The sequence below is a fragment of the Corvus cornix genome, chromosome 11 (assembly GCF_000738735.6).
Source record: "Corvus cornix cornix isolate S_Up_H32 chromosome 11, ASM73873v5, whole genome shotgun sequence".
Lineage (NCBI taxonomy): Eukaryota > Metazoa > Chordata > Aves > Passeriformes > Corvidae > Corvus > Corvus cornix.
The window spans coordinates 31,501-51,566 of NC_046341.1; the positions used below are offsets into that span (position 1 = coordinate 31,501).

The 20,066-nt window shown below is 40.5% G+C and overlaps 1 protein-coding gene across 2 annotated transcripts in view; it reads right to left on the reverse strand.

Annotated features, from left to right (window-relative positions):
- Positions 1 to 418: 418 nt before the first annotated feature.
- Positions 419 to 20,066, reverse strand: part of ADAT1 (adenosine deaminase tRNA specific 1) — a 29,376-nt gene continuing 9,728 nt past the window's right edge. Inside the window, exons 7-10 of one of the 2 annotated variants that reach the window (XM_010403563.3) lie at positions 19,336 to 19,481; positions 16,982 to 17,081; positions 12,231 to 12,317; positions 419 to 4,269 (exon numbers count right to left, since the gene is read on the reverse strand). In XM_010403563.3, the coding sequence (XP_010401865.1) occupies positions 4,137 to 4,269; positions 12,231 to 12,317; positions 16,982 to 17,081; positions 19,336 to 19,481 (466 nt within the window). In that variant the 3' untranslated portion in view covers positions 419 to 4,136. The remainder of the gene's footprint in view (positions 4,270 to 12,230; positions 12,318 to 16,981; positions 17,082 to 19,335; positions 19,482 to 20,066) is intronic. The other variant, XM_010403564.3, reaches the window with a different exon arrangement.

Sequence of the window (20,066 nt, forward strand, 5' to 3'; positions counted from 1 at the left end):
AAATTCCCATGAAGATACATAATTGTTTAGTGTCGCAGTCATTCACAAGTATTGGCAGAAGAACTCCAAAATGTGAAGGTAGGAGCCTGTGAAATGTTGACACTACCATTTTATTGAGGCTTGTCACAGGAACTGTGATGCATGTGCTTAGTGCATGTGAAAATGCGCTGTTGATCTCAGTAAGCTGGAAAAGGTTCGGTCTTCTTTATGCTGAAACCTCACAGTTTTTCTACAGCTATCAAGTAATATTTTTTCTTAGCTGTTAACAGAAGAGTAAGGAACGTAACTTAAAAATGCTAGATAAAGTTAATTACATGCTAGCAAACAGATGTATCTAAAAGCAAGGGGAGATGTTATGATTGAGGTAACTTTTGGATTACCCTTCATAAGCCCCTAAAACCCCCACATAACTGCTCTCTTTAACATCTCTGTGTTTATTAGTTTCAATTTAGGAGCACAGACATGCAAGTAATTACAGAGAATGTAAGGATAAATATTCTACAGCAGTAACTTCACTTTTCATCTGCAGGTACACTTAAAATGGCAATAAAACATCAGGAGGTTTCCTTTTGAAATGCATAGGTGAAATGCATCCCTTTAGATAGTACACTCTTGTAAAATTATAAAAAGCATTTGATCCCATATGATCTTCATTTTCTGTTAACCCTTCAATTTATGCACTGAACAAAAAATGAAGAAATACGTCACTATTCCTACAGCAACACCTCTATGTCACTTATCGTTAAGCTAAATTGAAATGTCATCTACAATATAACTAAACCAGTACTGGATGAATTTAGTATTCAGGAAGTATTTAGTATTCAGGCCAAATTTAGACCATTTAGATAGCCTTCCCTCAAAAATTATCTTGCTTCTACCTGTATTTACTATGTATATATGTTAACTGTATATATTATGTACCTATCGTTGCTGCAGCCCTCTTATGACATTATCAGATACCTACACCTTGTTTTGGGCTCATGGTTTGTTTTTCTACAAATACAGTAATATAAATAGTCTTCAATTTACTCGGAATGTACTGAGATCAGTAAGCCTTCCAGCCTGTGTTAAGGTGAGCAGTGGAAGCACACTGTGAAGATCAAAACCTTGCTTTTCCAAAGGCAGTGGGATGCTAGCATCTTGTCTCAAGGAACTGCAGCTTCAAGGTCAAACAGATTGATTACTCCTACCCTTGGACAAAACCACTTGTTTCTGTGCTCTGGTTTTGACTTCCTTAAAGATAAGCAAGCAGTCTGTTCTGCCTTCTTACTATGATTGAAAATAGAATGACATCTCCAACAGTGATGCTGTTAAAGACATCCCACTCAATGATTACAGTTTCTTTGTCCTGGCAATTAGGAGCCATTGGTCCCCAAACAAGTTTGGGAAAGGCAAGGACCTATCTGGGTAATACAGGTGTGCTCATTTTACACATATGATCGGAATCCTGGTGCCCTCCTATGCTCTGCTGCTCCCACTGCCAATTGTTTGCTTGTCCTTATTAACCATGCACTGTGGGCACATTCCTGCTACCTGCCTCCCTGCTAACTCTGCTCTCCTGTGGCAGTCTCTGCATTCTACTGTCCTGCCCGTGCCTTGCCTATCTTTGTTTTGCGTGGTGTCAGGTATCCCAGCGCAAAGGAGTGATACAGGCTTGGAACATGTCAACTGTTACTTTCCAGGAGCAATTCTTCCAAAGACCTGCTGACAATGATCCAAATTTAGTTTGCTACCTGTTACAAAAGCAGAGAGACTGTTCTTTCCTATCTCTGCATTTTTCCCTTCCGATTTTGAGAGCAGTTTCACGGTATTGCCAACAGCATTTCTTGGTATTTTGGAATTTAACAGATGCAGCATTTAAATAATGATTTTCCATCACAGAAATGCCATCCAATTGAGGATGAGATCCCACAGGCTTAGCCCCTCGTCTTTTAAATGCTGTTCTGTTTCAGCTCCTTCCCTTTCTTCGCATATTCATTGACTTGCTCCAGGCTTAAATATGTCCTCAACTCCATCCAAAAAGTGAGGTCAGCATCACTGTTCAGCACCTCAAAAACTACTTTCAAACCTGACAAGTAACAGAAAAGCAGCAGTCTACAGTTCACAAGTATTTTGCAAATGCACAAAAAAATCTTACAAGGAACAATCCTAACAGCCAGGCTCAAATTTTAGAAGTCTTAAAAGAACTTAAACCATGTAACTGCTCATCTGAAAACTCGTCTGATGCCAAAACTACAGAACTAGTCTTACGTAACCCATATTAATATTGCAGCTGGATAGGAAATGGGAACATTCCAGTCTGGTCAGCAAGTTCACTGCAGACATTGTTGATTAACAGTGGGAAACTAGGTACGATAAGTTAATAGTATCTGCAAGATTTCAGCGAAGAACAAAGGTAAATTTCGGGAACCTGGAAATCTACTGATAGTTCTTTAGGTACACTACAGAACTCTGCCCTTGGAATGCTACTTGCTCAACGACAGTAACTGCTACCATTTGTCTTCAGCAGTTCACCCTGTTGCCCATGTGCAATAGCATCTGGCCATTTTTTATCTTCTGATGACTACAAGTCTCTAATCTCCATTATCCCTTGCCCTCTACAAACACATAAAATTACTTCCCCCTCACCAATACAACTGGTCTTTCTGCATGTTAGTGCTGGATTTGAGAGAATGGGCATATAGACACAGAATCAAGTTGTTACTTCTTCAACAAGAGAACTATTCTTACTTGACAAGTCAATCTAAGTGTGAAGTAAAAAGAATTTGCTGCTATCAATTCTCAGACTGCAATGCAAGGTGTACTGTTTGGTGCCCTATGTAGCTCAGTAGGTTGACAGCAAAGGCTGTTTGGAGAAATGCTGTGCCCATTTTTCAAATCCAAAACTATAGGACATCAAAGAACAAAAAAATTCAAATCACTGAAGAATTTTTAAGTTCTAAATTATCCAGTTCTTTCATCCTGCCATTGCCTTGCCCAAATATTTTATGAATTGTAGTTTACAAATGCGAATGTGCTCAGCAGCAGTTACATGGTCCTGAAATTGCTCACACAAGGCAGTAACTGGGACAGAAGGTTTAAGGAGGATTACACACTGCTTCCCCCACAACTGCTCACAATGCTGACTGTCTTGCTATGCAGATGTTAGTCGGTAATAAAGCATAATGACAAGAGACTAGAAGAGACATGCCAGAGACTACTTCCAGTACTCCCCAAAGCATCTCTACCTTTGCCAGGTGATTAATGAACACAGTGACATAAATGGCTGAGGCATTTCTGCTTTTAATTGACATTTCCCACAGAGGGGCACGGAGATGGACAGTGCTTGAAACACTGAAAAATAGGTAAATGTTTGTGTGTAATTACACAGGATTGGCCAGTTTGAACCAAGTAATTCAGGAGTTCTCTTTTCTGCCTACAGAAGCAAAGCAGTTGAAAGGTTATCTGGCAAAGTCCTGAAATTGAGATGCACAGGATACCAATAAGTAGTACTATTCGACACAGACTTGTACCCGGTGCTTTTGCTTCTGCTGCGGCAGTGTCTGTGGCTATGTTTAGTAAATAGCAGCATATGTGAAGGATTCCCAGAAGAAAATGACACTTTAACAGAACTAGTATTTCCAATTAGAAGCAATGGGGCTGGGGGGACACAGAAAATTCTTCCAGGCACCAGACAAGAAGAGCCAAGAGCTATAAAAGTCTTACTTACTATACATTAGGGTTGTCCCAGCAACAGAAAAACAACCACAACATTATGAGAGGTGGAAGAAAAAAGCAGCACTAAAATTTTCCACAGGATTGCTTCAATTTCAGTTGACATTACTTTCGCTGCAATGACTATGGCTGGTAGATCATATCCTCAGATACAAGGATAGCACGTCACTGCTTCCTTTCTTTTGGAGGCATATTGTTTCATGCAGCTCAGAATTTTGAGTCAGCAATGATCCTTTTCTATATTTCAATAAAAAGGGGGCTTCAACTCAGCCAAAATAAGGTATTCTCTAAATTGCTTTCCTTTTCACTCCCGTCTCTTTACAGCACATAAACCAGAGGGCATCTTTTTCTGGCTCTTGAACTGCAGAGGTGTCTGCTGTGGACCAGAGCTTATTCCTGGATTCACATAGTCACATGGATTCTCATGTGAAGTGCAGGTATTCCTTGGCATTCTTGACCCAACCCAGCAGAGCTTGGCTACGCAGCACTCTCCAGGCTTCTTGATAATTTAGTGCAGCTTCCTTGTAGTCCCAGTAGGTTTTCAGAGTCTTCATCCTGACAGAAAATGCACAAAAATGAAAACAATTCTATGATCCTATTGAATATGAGGTCACAAAATGAAAAAAGAAATCAAACACCTAAGAACCTGATGATCTCCTATGAACCCTTTCATGCTACTTAGTGAAATTCTCTTCTAGGGAGACTTGGAGACGCCCAGACTCTAAAGCTAGACATCGTCATCAATCATACAAAAGGAAGCAAAACAACTCTTCTAGCATTAGAAATGTCTGTGTTTGACTGCATGACCACAGGTTATGGAAAACCTCCATGGTAGCAAAAACTGCTGAAGCAAAGCTGAGAAGGTTGCTATGGGTGCTTTGAATTGGGTGGAAGTAGCCTTAGCGTGCTAGAAAACTGGCTGGAAGGGAAAAGGACAAAATTAACTGGACAGTTTTTCTTTTCCAAGACAAAACTAATGGGGAAGAATGAGACAAAGGAGAAAATAATCTCTTTTCTTTCCCTAAAGCAAAAGAGACTCAACAGTTTTGGTGTTATTCCCCTTCCTCAAGTAGCAACTACTCCCCACAATCTCAGCAGAACAATTGGTCACTCTATGAGCACATTATACCAATGATTTTCGAAATAGGGAAGTTCAAGTCTAGAGTATCTGAACACAAGTGCCTCTAAGACAATTTCATCAAGATTTTTTTCCTTTCCTTGCATTCCGTTTCCAACCTCTCTCATTTCCCTTTGCCAAAACATGTCAGCCACATGTGGTATGCAGTGTTTATACATTAAACCCAATATGAGGGGAAGATCATAGGCAACATGACCTTCACCAAGAAAGAGGAAGAGCCAAACTACTACAGGAACCCTAATCTGAGAGGTCTGAGAACCACTGCACTAACTTCTAAAACACACTTTCATGCTCAAAGGCAATTATGATCACCCATCACCCCCAAAAAACCCCCACAGCTCCGCCGTAACAGCAGACCATCAGAAGCTGTGTTGGAGGCACTCAGCATTCTGCTATAAATTTGTTTCTAAAACACTGTGACATGCAAAGCAAGCTGTATTTTCTATCCTTCAAACCCTGTGTTCAGGAATGTGCAAGAGTGAGGAACCTGTCTATGCCATTGCTGAATATGGAGATATATACTCTCTTAAAAAACCTGCCCTGCACTCTTGTCACAGCCAATCCATTTTGCTTTCTCCACCTCTTTCACATTAATCATACTCTCTGAAACTAACCTCTGAGCTGCTCTCAAAAGTCCCATGTAAGAGCCCTTCTAGAACTCTCCCCCACCTGGCCAGTGGAATGGTCATGGAACCCCATTATCAGTAGTGGATCATAGTTTAGGAGCATCACTCAACAAGCAAAAGACCAGCAACTATCTGCCCAAGCCACATTTGGGAAACAACCAGGTCCAAGAAGGGTCCAAGCCAACCCACCACAACCTGTCCCAAAACCTTACCATAGGAAAGCACTTCCTGTCCCAGGTACTCATGTATCTCAAACACAGTACAAACTACTGGTGTAGCTTTTGCACGGTGTGGTTTTTGGTAGTGGGGGAACCACAGAGGTGGCTTCTGTGAGAAGCTGCTGGAAGCTTCTGCCATGTCTGGCAAAGCCAATCCCTGATGGCTCTGAAGATGGACATGCCGCTGGCCAAGGCTGGGCCAATTAAAGAGGATGGTAATGCCTCTGTGAGAACATATTTAAGAAGAAAATCAAAACACAGTGGGGCACAGGTTCTTTTTTTCTAGCCAGAGAAGAGGAGGAGGTGAGAACATGCGAGGGAAACAACATGGCGAGACCAAGGTCAGTGAAGAAGGAGGAGGAGGAGGTGCTCCAGGCCCAGAGCCAAGATGCCTCTGCAGGCCGTGGTGAAGACCACGGTGAAGCAGCTGTGCCCCTGCAGCCCATGGGGATCCACGGGGGATGCAGAGATCCACCCGCAGCCCCTGGGGATCCATGGGGGATGCAGAGATCCACCCGCAGCCCCTGGGGATCCACGGGGGATGCAGAGATCCACCTGCAGCCCCTGGGGATCCAGAGATCCACCCGCAGCCTGTGGGGGAGGTGCCCACACCAGAGCAGGTGGATGCCTGGAGGAGGCTGTGATCCAGTGGGAGACCCGGTGGAGAGAGGGGGCCCTGCTCCCAGGCTGCAGCAGCCTGTCCTTGGAGGATTGAACCCCGTGGAAGAGTGACCCATGCTGCAGCAGTTTTGGGAGGACTGTGTGCCCATGGGACGGACTCACATTGCAGCAGTTTTGGGAGGACTGCTGCTCGTGAGATTGGAACCATGCTGGAGGAGTTCACGGCGAACCGTCCCCCGTGGGAGGGACCCCATGGTCTCACAGAGGAACGACTCCTCTCCCTGAGCAGTGGAAGAAATCTTGGGTGACAAACTGACCAAAACCCCCATGCCCTGTCTCCCTGAACTGTTGGTGGGAAGGAGGGAGGGGTTGGGGGAAGAAAAGGTGTTTTTAAGGGCTTATTTTACTCCTCATTATCCTCCTCTGACTTCGTTAGTAATAAATTCACTTTGTACCCCTAAGTCGAGCCTGTTTTGCCCTTGGAGTGATTTTTTCCAGTCCTTATCTCAACTCATGAAGCCTTCATGAAATTTTTCTCTCCTCTGCCCAGCTGTAGCAGGGGAGGGCGAGTGAGCAACTTTCATGGGTGCCTGGCTCAACCATATGCCAGTGTTAAACCATGACACCTTCACCTCCCCCCCACCTGATTGTCTTTTCTTCCTTGCTAAATGTTGCTCTTTTTCCTGAATCTGCTGTCATATCAACGGCTCTTCAACTCATATCCATCAGTCTGATTCGATTTAAGTAAAACACATAAGGGGTTTTTCTACCCTTCATTATTCCAATCGACCTTTGTTTGGAAACTCTTACAGTAGACAGTAAGAAAAATATAGCTAGGAAAAAGGCAGGATAGACGGGAGCAGCTCAGGATGTTCACCACACTATAGCAGCTCCACAAGCAGGTGACCGCAGCCTCTTGGCGTTTCATTCTTCAAGCAGACAATGTCAGTACAGTGATTTAACAGTGCATGCAACACAAAGCAGTATTTTAAACAGCTTCCTCAAGAAGCTGACAAAATCAAACAGATTTATGTAATTCATGCTCAATTTCTGCATTAAGCTTCTGAGGAATTTTCAACATATATATGGGAAAAATGCTTTCAAATTCCAATAACACTGTGTCTGCATAAAAACCTCATGTGGTTTGACTGTATCTCAGATTTAGTTGGGCCATTAGGCTCTCAGCATTAGTAATGAAGAACCTGTGACTTTTTTTGGCAGAAGCAAACACTAGTTTGCTGCCCCAGGCAAAGTTCAATACAGTCATAGGATCTCCAGTCCATCCAGGTCTTCCTGACCACATTTCTTCTATATTTCCCTTTACTATTTCAATCTTGCCCCTACACTACTGTGCAAGAGAGAGACAATGATTCTGACAGCTGTGTGCCAGAGACATGAAACTCCATTCGGAAAGGCATTACACTCCTAGAAAATGCCTCACACAAATCACCATTATGCTTGAAAACATTCGTGCTCAACCATATGCAAGGCTGAGCAGGAATGGGCTCACAAGCAAGGCAGCCTGCAAAGAAAAGCAATGCATTGCAACAGTACTTCCTTCTCACTAACAAACCCTGCTTTTAACTCTATATTCAGTTTCAAACATCTACATTCAACCCATAATGTACTTTTGAGATTTCAGACACATTATTGACATAAGCATAAGGAATCAACCAAAACATTACTCGTACAAAAACTGATGAATCACATCTAAGAGAGCAAAAGATCACAGATCTTCACTATATAAAAATCTGTTGTGAACCCATAATATAATAAGGGGACCAAGGAAACCAGACATGGGCTGATTATATTCTTCCGATTATGTATCTTCAACGCTGCAGATAAAATGCAGTTATTGCAGGCAAATAACTGACACCAACCTGAAGAAGATAAAGAACAAGTGACAGAGTGAGCTAACTCAAAGAGTGAGCTCCACACAAATACAGCAAGTTTTTTTACAGTAATTCGAGGTTCTGCAGTATTTGGAAGATTGTTACTGCATTGCTGCATTCTAGCTTAGGAGACCAGATTTTCAAAACATTACTGAAAAATTGGAAAATGAGCTTTGCGGCTTTTGCCAATGTCATCTAAGATGTGGAAAAACTGAATCACACAGAGGAAAAGATGCTGAAGCTCAAAAGAGTAACTAAAAAAAATTAAGTCTTGAGATAACTATGATGACAAAATATTTTCATGCACAGAAAATGCTATTTTATAAAAGGCTCTTCATTCTGGCAAAGACCTAACAAACATCTGTGATGTGCAATACATAAAAGATTTTCAGTGTCCCACAGACCTCTATGCAGCAGTAGGATCATCACAGGAATTGTTTAATGTACAAACTTTAAACAGAAAACTGAAAAGGGACTAGAAAATTGCTACAAAATTCTTGCCAAATGTGTTTGTATTGTGTTGTGGTTGTTTTTAATTGGAAAACAGCAGTGAAACTGCACCACCACTGCTCCCAATGACAGTTACTTTCATTAGACCAACAATTCCTCAGTCACACCAGCAGGAAATATTTAGCAGTCACCTTTTGTTTCTCATGGGCAAACAGTCTTAAGTGTGAAGCACAAGTGAAGGTTCTATACTTTAGCCTACATAAACTCTTGGAGCCATCTGAAAGCCCTTGCCCTCCTCTGTATAGCAGCCCACCCCGTCTTCAATTAGGTGTCACTGGAACTGGAATCCTCCATACTGCAAACTGAGAAGGAAGGAAGACTAATAGTACAATCTTAATTGTGATGGCTCCTGACTACAATTTAAGAGAAAAGAGGATTAGTCATTCATTTAATAAGCCCAGTGAGAAAGGGCAGGTTTATTTTTACAAAGTCTCCCTTAGATTCAAAGGGCCATACAGCCAGCCACATCTTGTACAAACAGCAATGCCTGGAGACTGTCTAGGGTGGATGCCACCGTATGACAAAAGAAGCTTTTCACTTCCCCACGTGATGATTAAGGCATGGCTTTTCTCCTAACAGCAGGGGAAAAAACCCGATTAATGCAAAAAACCTCCTCTGCCACATTACCATCAAGTGATCTGCAACCAATACTGCAGGGGATTTTGCATAACAATTCAGATTAGCAATAGCACAATGCTGTCCAATGGTGTGTCACCATTCCCTTGGCAGAGAGCATGGAAAACATGAAAAGAAAAAAAAGAGATGGATTTATGCACCAGTAATGTCAAAACGATAATATGTGAGAGGGAATAAACAGAAGAAAATTAGGTATGAGAGGTGGCAGTAAGAGGTAATAAATAAACAACATTTGAGTTAGTCTACCTGGAGAGATGAGTGAGAATTTACGTAAGGCACGGAAGACAGATCATAAAAATTATTGCAAAGGAAGAAAGAAGGTGGGACAGCATAATACAGTACTATCTGGTCCTTGGTGAAATAGCTCATGGCAGCCAAACAGCACCTCCTTCTCAGTCTCATGTGAAAGCAAATAAACTAAATCCTGAAAAAAACCCAAATCGATGAATGTCATGTTTAACATCTTAGATAAGCTATACTACTATAAATACCTAAACTTGCCTTTTAGAAGAGCCAGCAAAGTTCTGGCCCCAGCAGGCTGTCTACCTGTTCAAATTTAACAGCACCCACACTGATCCTCTGGAGAGAAATGAAGAATGAATAAGAAAGTCACAAAAAGCAGGAGAAGCAGCTTTAGATATACACACAAATAAAAAAGAAAACAAAAGAACATCAGAATCAGTTCCATGCAAAGTTTTAAATTCCCCAGTTCCTAGTCTGACAGTAGACAACAGTAGATGAAGGCAGGGTTACGTGAAGAGTAACCCTTGTCCTAATGTACCCTATAACTACAAAACAAGCTGTTCAGCAAATTTGAAAGTACTACAAGAATGAGTTTTCCTTGATGGGAGCAGAAAAGATGGGAGGCAAGAGACACAGAAGTGGACTAGAAGAGTCAGGGTCTCTTAGGGTCAAAGTGGAAAAAGGAAACTGGGTGACAGCACAGCTTTAGAGCCAACCATTTGTGGTAAGAGATAACAAGATACATTTGAATGTGAAGAAAATACAAAACCAGGTAATAGTTAAATACACAGAAGTTTAGAGGAAACAATTTGAGAGTGTAGCATTTCTTATCTGAAGTTCACTCAAACTCAGACTCCAAGGGGGAAAGAAAAATGAAAATATCAGAATACTGTGTAGAAAGGAAAAGGGAAGATGAAGGAAACAGCAACACAAAGACACTTCTTAATTTTGCTTTTTAAGTGGAGAAAAAACAAAGACTTCAAAGGCAATCAGCTGCACAAGCTGACTAGTGAACTAGCACCTCTACTGTATAGATAGAGTTTGTGCAGCATAAAAACAATGCCACATCTGTGAATCAGCTGGACTTTGTCAGGAGAAGCCCAGACAGAAAAACAGTAGAGGACAAAAAAGTCAAAGGAAATGACAAAGCCAATGGTCTAGAAAAGCCCTGAGGTGAAGTGACTTTATGTAAGCAGCACATGATCAGCATAATGAGTCACCTACCCAAAAATGCACAAGTTCACAATATGTTTTGAGGAAATTATGATGGCTAAACAACTGAGGACAAACTCCCACCCAAAACAGGCTAAAATTTTTACATGTAAAACTGATTTAAGGACAAAGTGTATCTACTTATAGAATCAGTTGAAAGCATCTCAGCAATAGCATGGTTCATGTTGACATCAAAACTTTGAACCAGTTAGGAGACACTTCTACAGACACAGAAGGTAACGGCAATCTTTAATTCAACAAAACTCAAAAGCAAGCAAGATCCGTTAAAGATCCAGGTCTACTGTCTTGGTACCATGAAAGGCTGAAATGGCCTACCTCCAATGCTTCCAGTCACATATGCCTCCTACTTCCTTTGCATGGGTTTCATCTGTTTTAGATTTCCATGAGCCAATTAAATTCATTAGTCCGAGAGAAAACACAGAATACAAGGAAATTGTTTTCAGCCACATTACCTAGCTGAACCGGCTCATCATGAGATTGGAGAAGTGCTACTGATACAAGGGAGAAAAGAGTAATCTACAGCCAGTAGCAGCAGAGAACTGCTGTGGGACCATCCCCGTCAGCAGCTACAAGCAGTTAAACTGGCTCAAGAGTTGGGATAACTGCATCCTAAAGCTGGTGAAATTGTATCTGGAAGTAAGCCTAAAATACAACAAACCTTCTGTGGCAATGGATTTGGAACCTTCTACATCTCCCAGAATCTAAGCCAAAGAGAACTACATTTCTGTACATGTGAAACTATGCTTTACTTTATGGTATACCAGCAAATACATAATGCACCTAATGCTATGCCAGACTGGATGATTACTGCAAGTAATTAACTCAAGTCTGATGAACCAAACTTGGTTTTAGTAACGTAAAGGAAAATTCCAACTATGGCTTCCTCAGTCAGAAGCTGCTTTCTTTCCAGAAAGTCTCTGCTTATGCAACAAACGCATTGCAGAAAGAGCCCTATGAACTATCTCACCTTACTAGCTCTTACTCCACCACACACTACGATGAAAACTGATTTTAGCCTAGACTTAAAAAAAAAACAGAAGAAAGGTTTTTTTTACTCTAACTTCTACTTTTACTCTACTTCCTTCTTGTGAATCAAAGAAGTGGCATTTGATAGAATTACTGACCACCAACTAGATATCAGTAACTCCACGACAATTTTGGGATGCCGGGTTTGAATACCACGAAGGGTAGAGAGCTGCAGGCAGCTATCTAATAGCTCATGTTTTCAAAAAAGATACTACTTCCTCATTTTGTGTCTCTTTCCACATTTTTCAAGTATGAAAGTTTAACTATGGACTTATCTAAAATGAGATTCATGAGCAGATACTGTATCATCACAGTATTCTTCCGTTTCATTAAGATAAACTCACTCTTCTAAATGCAATCATAATGTCTTTACCGTAGAGTGTCCGGTAGATCCTCTCGTGAAATACTTGTCACCAGCTTTTGGAATTGATGGAAGAGTTCCACTTTACAGATCTTGGATCTGATATAAAAAAATTTTAAAATTAGAAATTGTCATACATGAAATCCCTATTTGTGCTTGGTCTTTGCATATTAAGTGCTTTAATTAATTAATTTTGAGTTAATTATTTTTAAATTGAATGTTACAATTAACCCATCAGCCCAGGTACAAAAATCCAGTTCCATTATCAGTGTTTTCATTTGTTTAAAAGTAGTTTATTAATAGAGTTGCACCCTTCCCAGTTAAAATTTTCCCAGTTAAAAATCACAAACTTGCCCCTTCTCAAACTTCAAACCACCTATACACCGTAAGAGTTACCTTTCCTGTGTTTACTGTATACTTTTACAAGTGTTTTGAGGTGTGTTGGATGTATTTTAATACTTTTTGTAGGTGTTTCACTTGCATTCTGATTCCAAGGCCAAAACCCCACCCAGTCTTAATAGCCAGCAGCTATTTTTAGCTACAGAGCCATTACTCTGCAGGCAAGTCCCATGGCAACCTGAATACCTGAATTTTAATGAAAGTATTATATTCCCTTATCTCAAACTGATACCACCCCCCCCCCTTGACAACGATGAGCCATTGGTGGACGGAGATGATCCATCAAAGGGAAAGCACCAATCGCCTTGGACTGAAGGGGCGGGCTGTGGGCGGACTGGGGGGGGGGGGGGGGCGGAGCAAAAACTATAAAAAGGACGAAGCCAAGAGGCAGGGTCTCTTTTTCTCTTCCCCTCTTCTCTCTTCCCCTCTTGCTCTCTCCAGACTAGCTGTGGGAGACATCGGTGCTGGGCATTAAAAGCCTTACCCCTTTTAAGGGGCTTTTAGTAATTTTTTTAAAGTCAGCCCAGCACTGCAAGTTCTTTTTCTCTACCTGAGGTCTAGTGCTGTCTCAGCCAGAAGATCTCGTATCCCTGCGCTCCTGGGCCATACCATCTACTGAGCCATAGGATCCCAAATTTTTATGTTTTTCTGATTTCTGTAATTTTTCAATTTTTCTGTTTTCAATAAATTAATCTTTTTAAGAGTTGTCTCATTTCTCACAGAAATTCTGATGAAAGAAAAAAATAATAAATTCACTCCACCTTACAGCTCACAGCAGTACATCCCAACTAAAGGTTTTTGATAGAAAGCATTACGTTCACTTCTCAAAGAATGTAAAAACTTCCCTATTGTTTAACTTTTCCTATCCCATCCAAGCTGTCCACCTGCCTTTTCCTTTAGTTTTATATTATATTGACAAAGAGCTGCATTGCCCCCATTCTCCCAGCCAGCACTCACCAGTTTGCAGAAAGAACATTTTAATATCACACTGTTACCTGCATGCAACTGCACTGTCATCAGCTCACAACTGCAGTAACATTTAGCCAAAAGGACTAGTCCCAGGACAGATCAAACAAGCACAGGACTCCAAAGGCTTTTTTGAAGCCTTTGAAACATGACTTTCTGCTTTAAAGTTTGAAAATGTGTTGAAATGCTGGCAGCACACTCCTAACATGAACATGTCACCTTCCCATATAACATGGAAAAAAACCTGTTAAATTCTGTATTATTCAAAACAAATAAAAGAAGCAGCAGAAATATCTGGAACAATGCTGTCCTTTTCACGATGGTGGTGAGGACACATTCAGCAACAGCTGCAGGGCAGTTAAATGCAAAGAGGCTCATCAAAAAATAAAGTGAGTCAAAGTTTGAAAAATCTTTAGAAGATACTACATACATCTCTCAGCTTTGAGCCCTTCTATTTCCCCAAAGAGATGGCAACCAGAATCATTGTTTATAAAGGGTAGTTTGGTTTTAAATGGCCCAGCTATTTCCTCTATTTATTTATCTTTGCATACTTAACAAGGACTGATTCAGTTCTCCAACAAGTGCAAGCTGATTCTCCAGAAGCACTGAAAACAACACCGATCAAAAAAAAATCTTGCTATGTTGCTACCATGTATTTTAAGAACATCAAAAATGGCATAGAATTATAGAGTCTCCACAAGGATCATTGAGTCCAACTCCTGGCTCAGGAAAACCCCAATAATCCCAGCATGTGCCTGAGAGCATTGTCCAAATGCTCCTAGAACTTGGACCACTGTGACCACTGCCCTGGGGAGCCTGTTCCAGCACCCAGCCATCCTCTGGGTGAAGAATCTTTTCCTAATACTCAGCCTAAGCCTCCCCTGACACAGCTCCAGCCATTCCCTTGGGTCCTATCACTGGCTGCCAGAGAGCAGAGAACAGTGCCTGCTCCTGTGTGTCACCTCACAAGGGAGTTGTAGCCTGCTGTGTGGTCTCCCCTCAGTCTTCTCCAGGCTGAACAAACCAAGTGGACCTCAGCTGCTCCCTGCAGGGCTTCCCCTCCAGACCCTTCATCATCCTGATGGCCTCGCCTTTGGACACTTAGAGCTTTATCATCTTCTTATATTCCAGTCCCCAAACCTGTCCCCAGGAGGTGAGGCCATACCAGTGCAGGGCAGAGCGGGACAATCCCCTCCTTCACCTGGCCAGCAATGCTGGGTCTGATGCCCCCAGGATGCGAGTGGCCCTCCTGGTTGCCAGGGCACTGCTGACTCATATCCAACCTGCCATCAACCAGGACCTCTAGATCCCTTTCCATGGCCCTGCTTTCCAGCCTCTTGCTCCCCAGTCTGTCCATACATGCAGGGTCACCCCTGTGCCACGTGCAGAAACTGGCATTGGTCTTCATTAAACTCCGTATGGTTGGTGATGGCCCAACCCTGTAATTTGTCGAGGTCTTTCTGCAGGGCCTGTCTTCTTCCAAGGGAGTCAGCAGCTCCTCCCAATTTAGTGTCACTAGCAAACTTAGTGTACCTTCGAGTCCTGCATCCAAGTCATTTATTAGGATGCTGAAAAGCACTGGCCCTAAAACAGAGCCCTGCTGAGCTCCATTGGTGATGATGGCATGCAAAGACGCTCTAAAATTTAATATTCGAGTTAATCTGTCAAAGGTTCGTATTGTAGTTTTTGGCAGTTTAGTTAATTAAGCATTAACAAAAGCACATACCAGATTATTTACCTACAAATTCCTTTTAGTCAGTCAGTTTTACCTTCCTTGGTATTTAGTGTTATCTAACATATTGAAAGGGGGAAGAAAACCTCAAACAACACTTCCCAGCAATCACCCTGAGACTCTTGGAGAGGAAAAAGAATGTAGAAATACAAGTCTTGTTTATTATTAAGCACCACCACTGTCAATAAGGCTGTAAATTCCTTATTTTCATTATAAAAGTTCCTTTTGTGACTGTTTATCTCGTAAGTGTAAATAGTTTACTTGTTCCTTGACGTTGTTTTTAATCCTGATTTCCTAAGGAAACGAGACATTTGTAATCACACGGTCCTGTAGGCGCTAATAACTTTTTAAAGTTTCAGTGGATTTCAAGCACATGTTGAGAGGAGGATCTTTTAACAATAACTGAGTTCTTACACTTTTGTGCTAGTTGTCAGCTAGCAGATGGCTCTCAAGTTTTAGAGCTGATGCACAAATACTATGTAACTAACTGAGAAAAAGGGGTTAGCGGGTTTGTTTGATCTTTCACATGTCTTCTGGAATACTTACCTACTGCATATTGAGAATAAATATTGTACAGTGCACACAGAGCCTGTCTTAAAAGATGAACTAAGTCACCTAGGTCACCTGTGTTAGCCATACCCCAGACACCAATACCGGTCATAAACCACCAAGTTCCTGGTCCTTTTCTTTCCACTGAAAATTTGGAAATACTAGGATATACCAGGATAAACTTCAGTCAAATCAGGCATAACTTCAAGAAGCTCAGAATGTGCAACTTGCAGGCATATGAATAAATTCTCCACAAGAACTGTCTAAGCTGTACTTATTATGCTATTCACCCCTTGTCAGGATTGTCATCATCCTCCCAAAAAGTCTGAACAATATGACCATTGGCAAATTTGTAGTATAATCAGCTAACAACTAGAACACAAACACCAATCCTCAAGCTGAATTTCCACAGAACAATGATAATTTTGGCCACCTCACCTAAAATGAAGATAACATAGAGATGGAGAAATGGAGAAGTCTGCAGATGCTTATGAGCAATTCCTCTCAACCTCAAGAAAAGTGCGCAACTATTTCTTTAAACTATGATTGTTGATAGAGGATTTCTTTAAGAGCACAGTGCCAAGATGACAGTTGGAAAAGTGACATGTTCATGACAGGAATGTGCTGACAGCATTTCAACACATTTTCAAACTTTATGGCAGAAAGTCATGTTTCAAAGCAACACTTCTAATGATCATACATCCACGTCAGCTGGCTCGACTATTAAAGAAAAAGAAATCTCTAGAAAGAGAACTTGCAATGCACACATTTCCCTCACAGTTGTCAACCAAAAAAAATGCAAAGCAAAAATTCTGTTTCCTTCAACAGTAAACATCCTTTTAATAAAAACTGATCACAGTCCCTCACCACCTTTATCTACAATGCTCTCAACAGTGACAAAGAAATAGGATAAGCTTGTTAATTCTCATTTAACTTTCATTATTCCAACTGGCCTCTCTGCCTTACATGGCAACTCTTCCTTTTCTCCTGGTCTTTACCTTCCCCCTTCTTCACTACTCACTGTATTTCCTCCCACTCTGACCACATCACACGAGCTGACAAAGGCATGTAAGCTAACGAATAAAACATGTGTCCAGATATTACAACACTCTCACACCTGCTCTGATGGCTTCCAATCCCCTTCTTTGTTGTTCCCTGGCGGAAGCCGTCTGAGGTCACATCCAGCGGTTGCTCAGGGACTGCACTCCAACTGATAGCTGTAGAGATATCGTTACGAACAAGAGAGATGCTCTTATCACAAAAGCAGAACCTAACAGTTCCTTTCATTCTGTATGTTCATGTATTGCTCCCCAAAATAATTCAAACTAGAAAGAGGACCATGGTTTTCTAGGGTCAGAATTCCAGTACCTAAAAGAATGTTTAATTTAAAAAAATGAAAACACACACATGCGCACACACACACAGGGCTTTCATCTTAATTAGATCATTTAACAGTCCATGCCTCTAAACAGCTGGCCTCCAGCTCTGTAATTCTCCATTTCTTAGGGGGATGCTACTTTCTTTTGTGCATCCTGTCCGGACTAAGCATGAAGAAATTTCCAAGTTATATGGCTTATTTTCACATCAGATTGTGAAATACTGCTCTAAACGACTTGCACCAGTCACTCTATGTTTTCCTTCTTAATTTATTGTCTGCTATTGTCTGCTATTATTTTATTGTGTACTCTAAGCAGTTTCATGTTTGATAACTGACATACATCAAATACGTGTAGATTTTACTTGAAAAACATTATTAGCTAGTAGTCAAAACCAATTTGTTGAAAGAGACAGCAAGTGCCAACAGCCTTAAACTCAAGTCTGGGAACTTTGAAACCATCTCAGACTGTAAACTTCTTAATGTTGAAACTCTGCATACAACACCTTACAATTTCTAAGTAATGAGCAAAGCATCAGCAGCATGTCAACAGAAACTGACATGTCCAATCTGTCCCTCCACAGCGTAACAGCAGGTTCTTCAACTTCTACTACAAGACAACTTCTGTTTCCTAAATTCTCCCTCTTCTCTGTCTTCCTAACAGGCAAAACAGTTGCACATGCATTCACTCTAAAGACCATCTTGTTATTCAAGATGCTCAAAGACTGCTTATGTAATTACTCGCCCTTGTATTACAATTCAGCTGTATGCTGCATTTGTTGTACTCTGCTACGTGCCAATTGTACTTACACTGTGATTTAAGTATAATGCTGTATCACTCTACTAAATTACAATCCTGTGTAACATGAAATAACATTAGATCCTTACAACTGGTATTAAACCCTCCATATGTGAAATATCTAAATATCACCTGGTTAGAGGATATCAGATTCTGATAAGCAGATACAACGTTACTTAAAAATTAAAACATTTTCTGTTCTTTCACTTTTTCATAATTATCTCAAACTTCAAAACACTAAACAGAACACATATTTTCTTAAAGTAACAGCTGCAATGTTCCTATCAAGCATCTTTCAATACTCTGTGTAACAGCCCTAAATTTACAATTTCCCCTGATTTTCACTCCTTCAAGGAATGAAACCACCTGCCACAAAAAAAGCTTGCTAAGGCATCATTCATCTTTACTTAAAGGAATGACCTGAGAAGTGTACAAAAAGAAAGGCATACACTGAATTTAGTCACAGCTGCTTTCAGGCCTTTTTTGCTAACTTAACTGGCACTATTTTTCAATGATAAAATTTCCTTCCTATCTCACAGAATTTAAGTATTTTCCTTCCCTCCACTTGTAAATAACTCCAGTTTAATGAATGTGAATTCCATTAAGGAACCCTTTGTCTCCATTCTTTCTTACCATTAGCTCTATTGTAATGGAAAAACTTCCAGTTCTGGTTCAGAATGGGAAGTATGCAACAGCAGAAGGCAGGCATGTCCAAGTTTAAAGAAACTGCTTGGCCATACACATAGAGTGGCAGTTCCTTTTTTTTTTCCCAAATGAGATCACGTTGCTAAATCACATTGGGGTTTAAATATTCATTCATCACCACGACAAAAAATGCCATGCCCGAAATATCTATCAATTCAACTTTTACACTATACTACTCTGTATTCTTTCTTCATTCACAGATTTTTGGAGCAATTACAAACATGACTCAGCATGGCAAGTCTTTTGTTCATTACCAAGGAGAATGCAAAACCAACTGAAATAAAGTCTTTTGTTTTCTTCTTGTACTAAACTTTTGTTTCCCCTGGTTGTTTTCTGTGTTTAGATTATAAATTCTTAATGGCATCAGCCAAGTGCTTATTCAGTCTGAAAACTCCCTACTGGAAACTAGAGGCTGAGACAAATTTTATTAATTATTAACAATTAAGTTATGACCTGATATTAATTTCTTGCTTTTCATACTTTGCCACTAGTATACCGGCAAGGAATGATGTTCCATTCCAAACAACCAAACCCACTTCATTTATATCTGGACTTTTGCACACAGTTACGCAACTAGGCCAAAATAACTCACCTGCGCTACAAGGAACAAGTTTTGTTTTGCTGTTAGTTTGAACTTCCTGAATTGCCTGACGGCTATGTTCAAATTGAAGATCTGATTGCAGCAGCTTAACCTCCTGAGTGAGAAAACCACCTGGTAAAGATGAGATGTGCTGACACCTGAAGTAAACATGGAAAAATGCAAGTGATTTTCAGTCTGTTCTTCCCAAACAAGACTATTTTGCACCATTTCCCTTCATTATCTAAAATAAATTTCTTTTACATTAAAACTGAATTGAACATGAGTTATACAGGTGAGACAAGGAGGTTTTAAGGCATTTTTCCCTTCAGAAAAGCATTTGTTAAAAAAAATAAACAAAGCCACATTAGTTTATTAAGACCTTGTCCATCTTAAAAAAACTACAATGAATTGGTTTTTAAAAATATTATTATTATAATCAATGACGTATGCAGGACAAAAACTGCAATATAATTCTGCAGTCACAAAGAAAAATAAAAATCATAAAGTACTTACATAGCCAACTGCATTACATCAGCAATTGTTTTATGAACCTAAAGGTTTATAATCAAAGCCTATAAACACACAAAACATATGTACAGTTCTATGTATAATCTTATCTTTGTTACCTTAAATTACCGTTGCATGCTGAATGACATTAGGACCATACGAGGAAAAAATGGCATGTGTTTAATCACCGTAACATTTACATAGAGCAGGAATTAAGACTGAGATTCATACTGTCA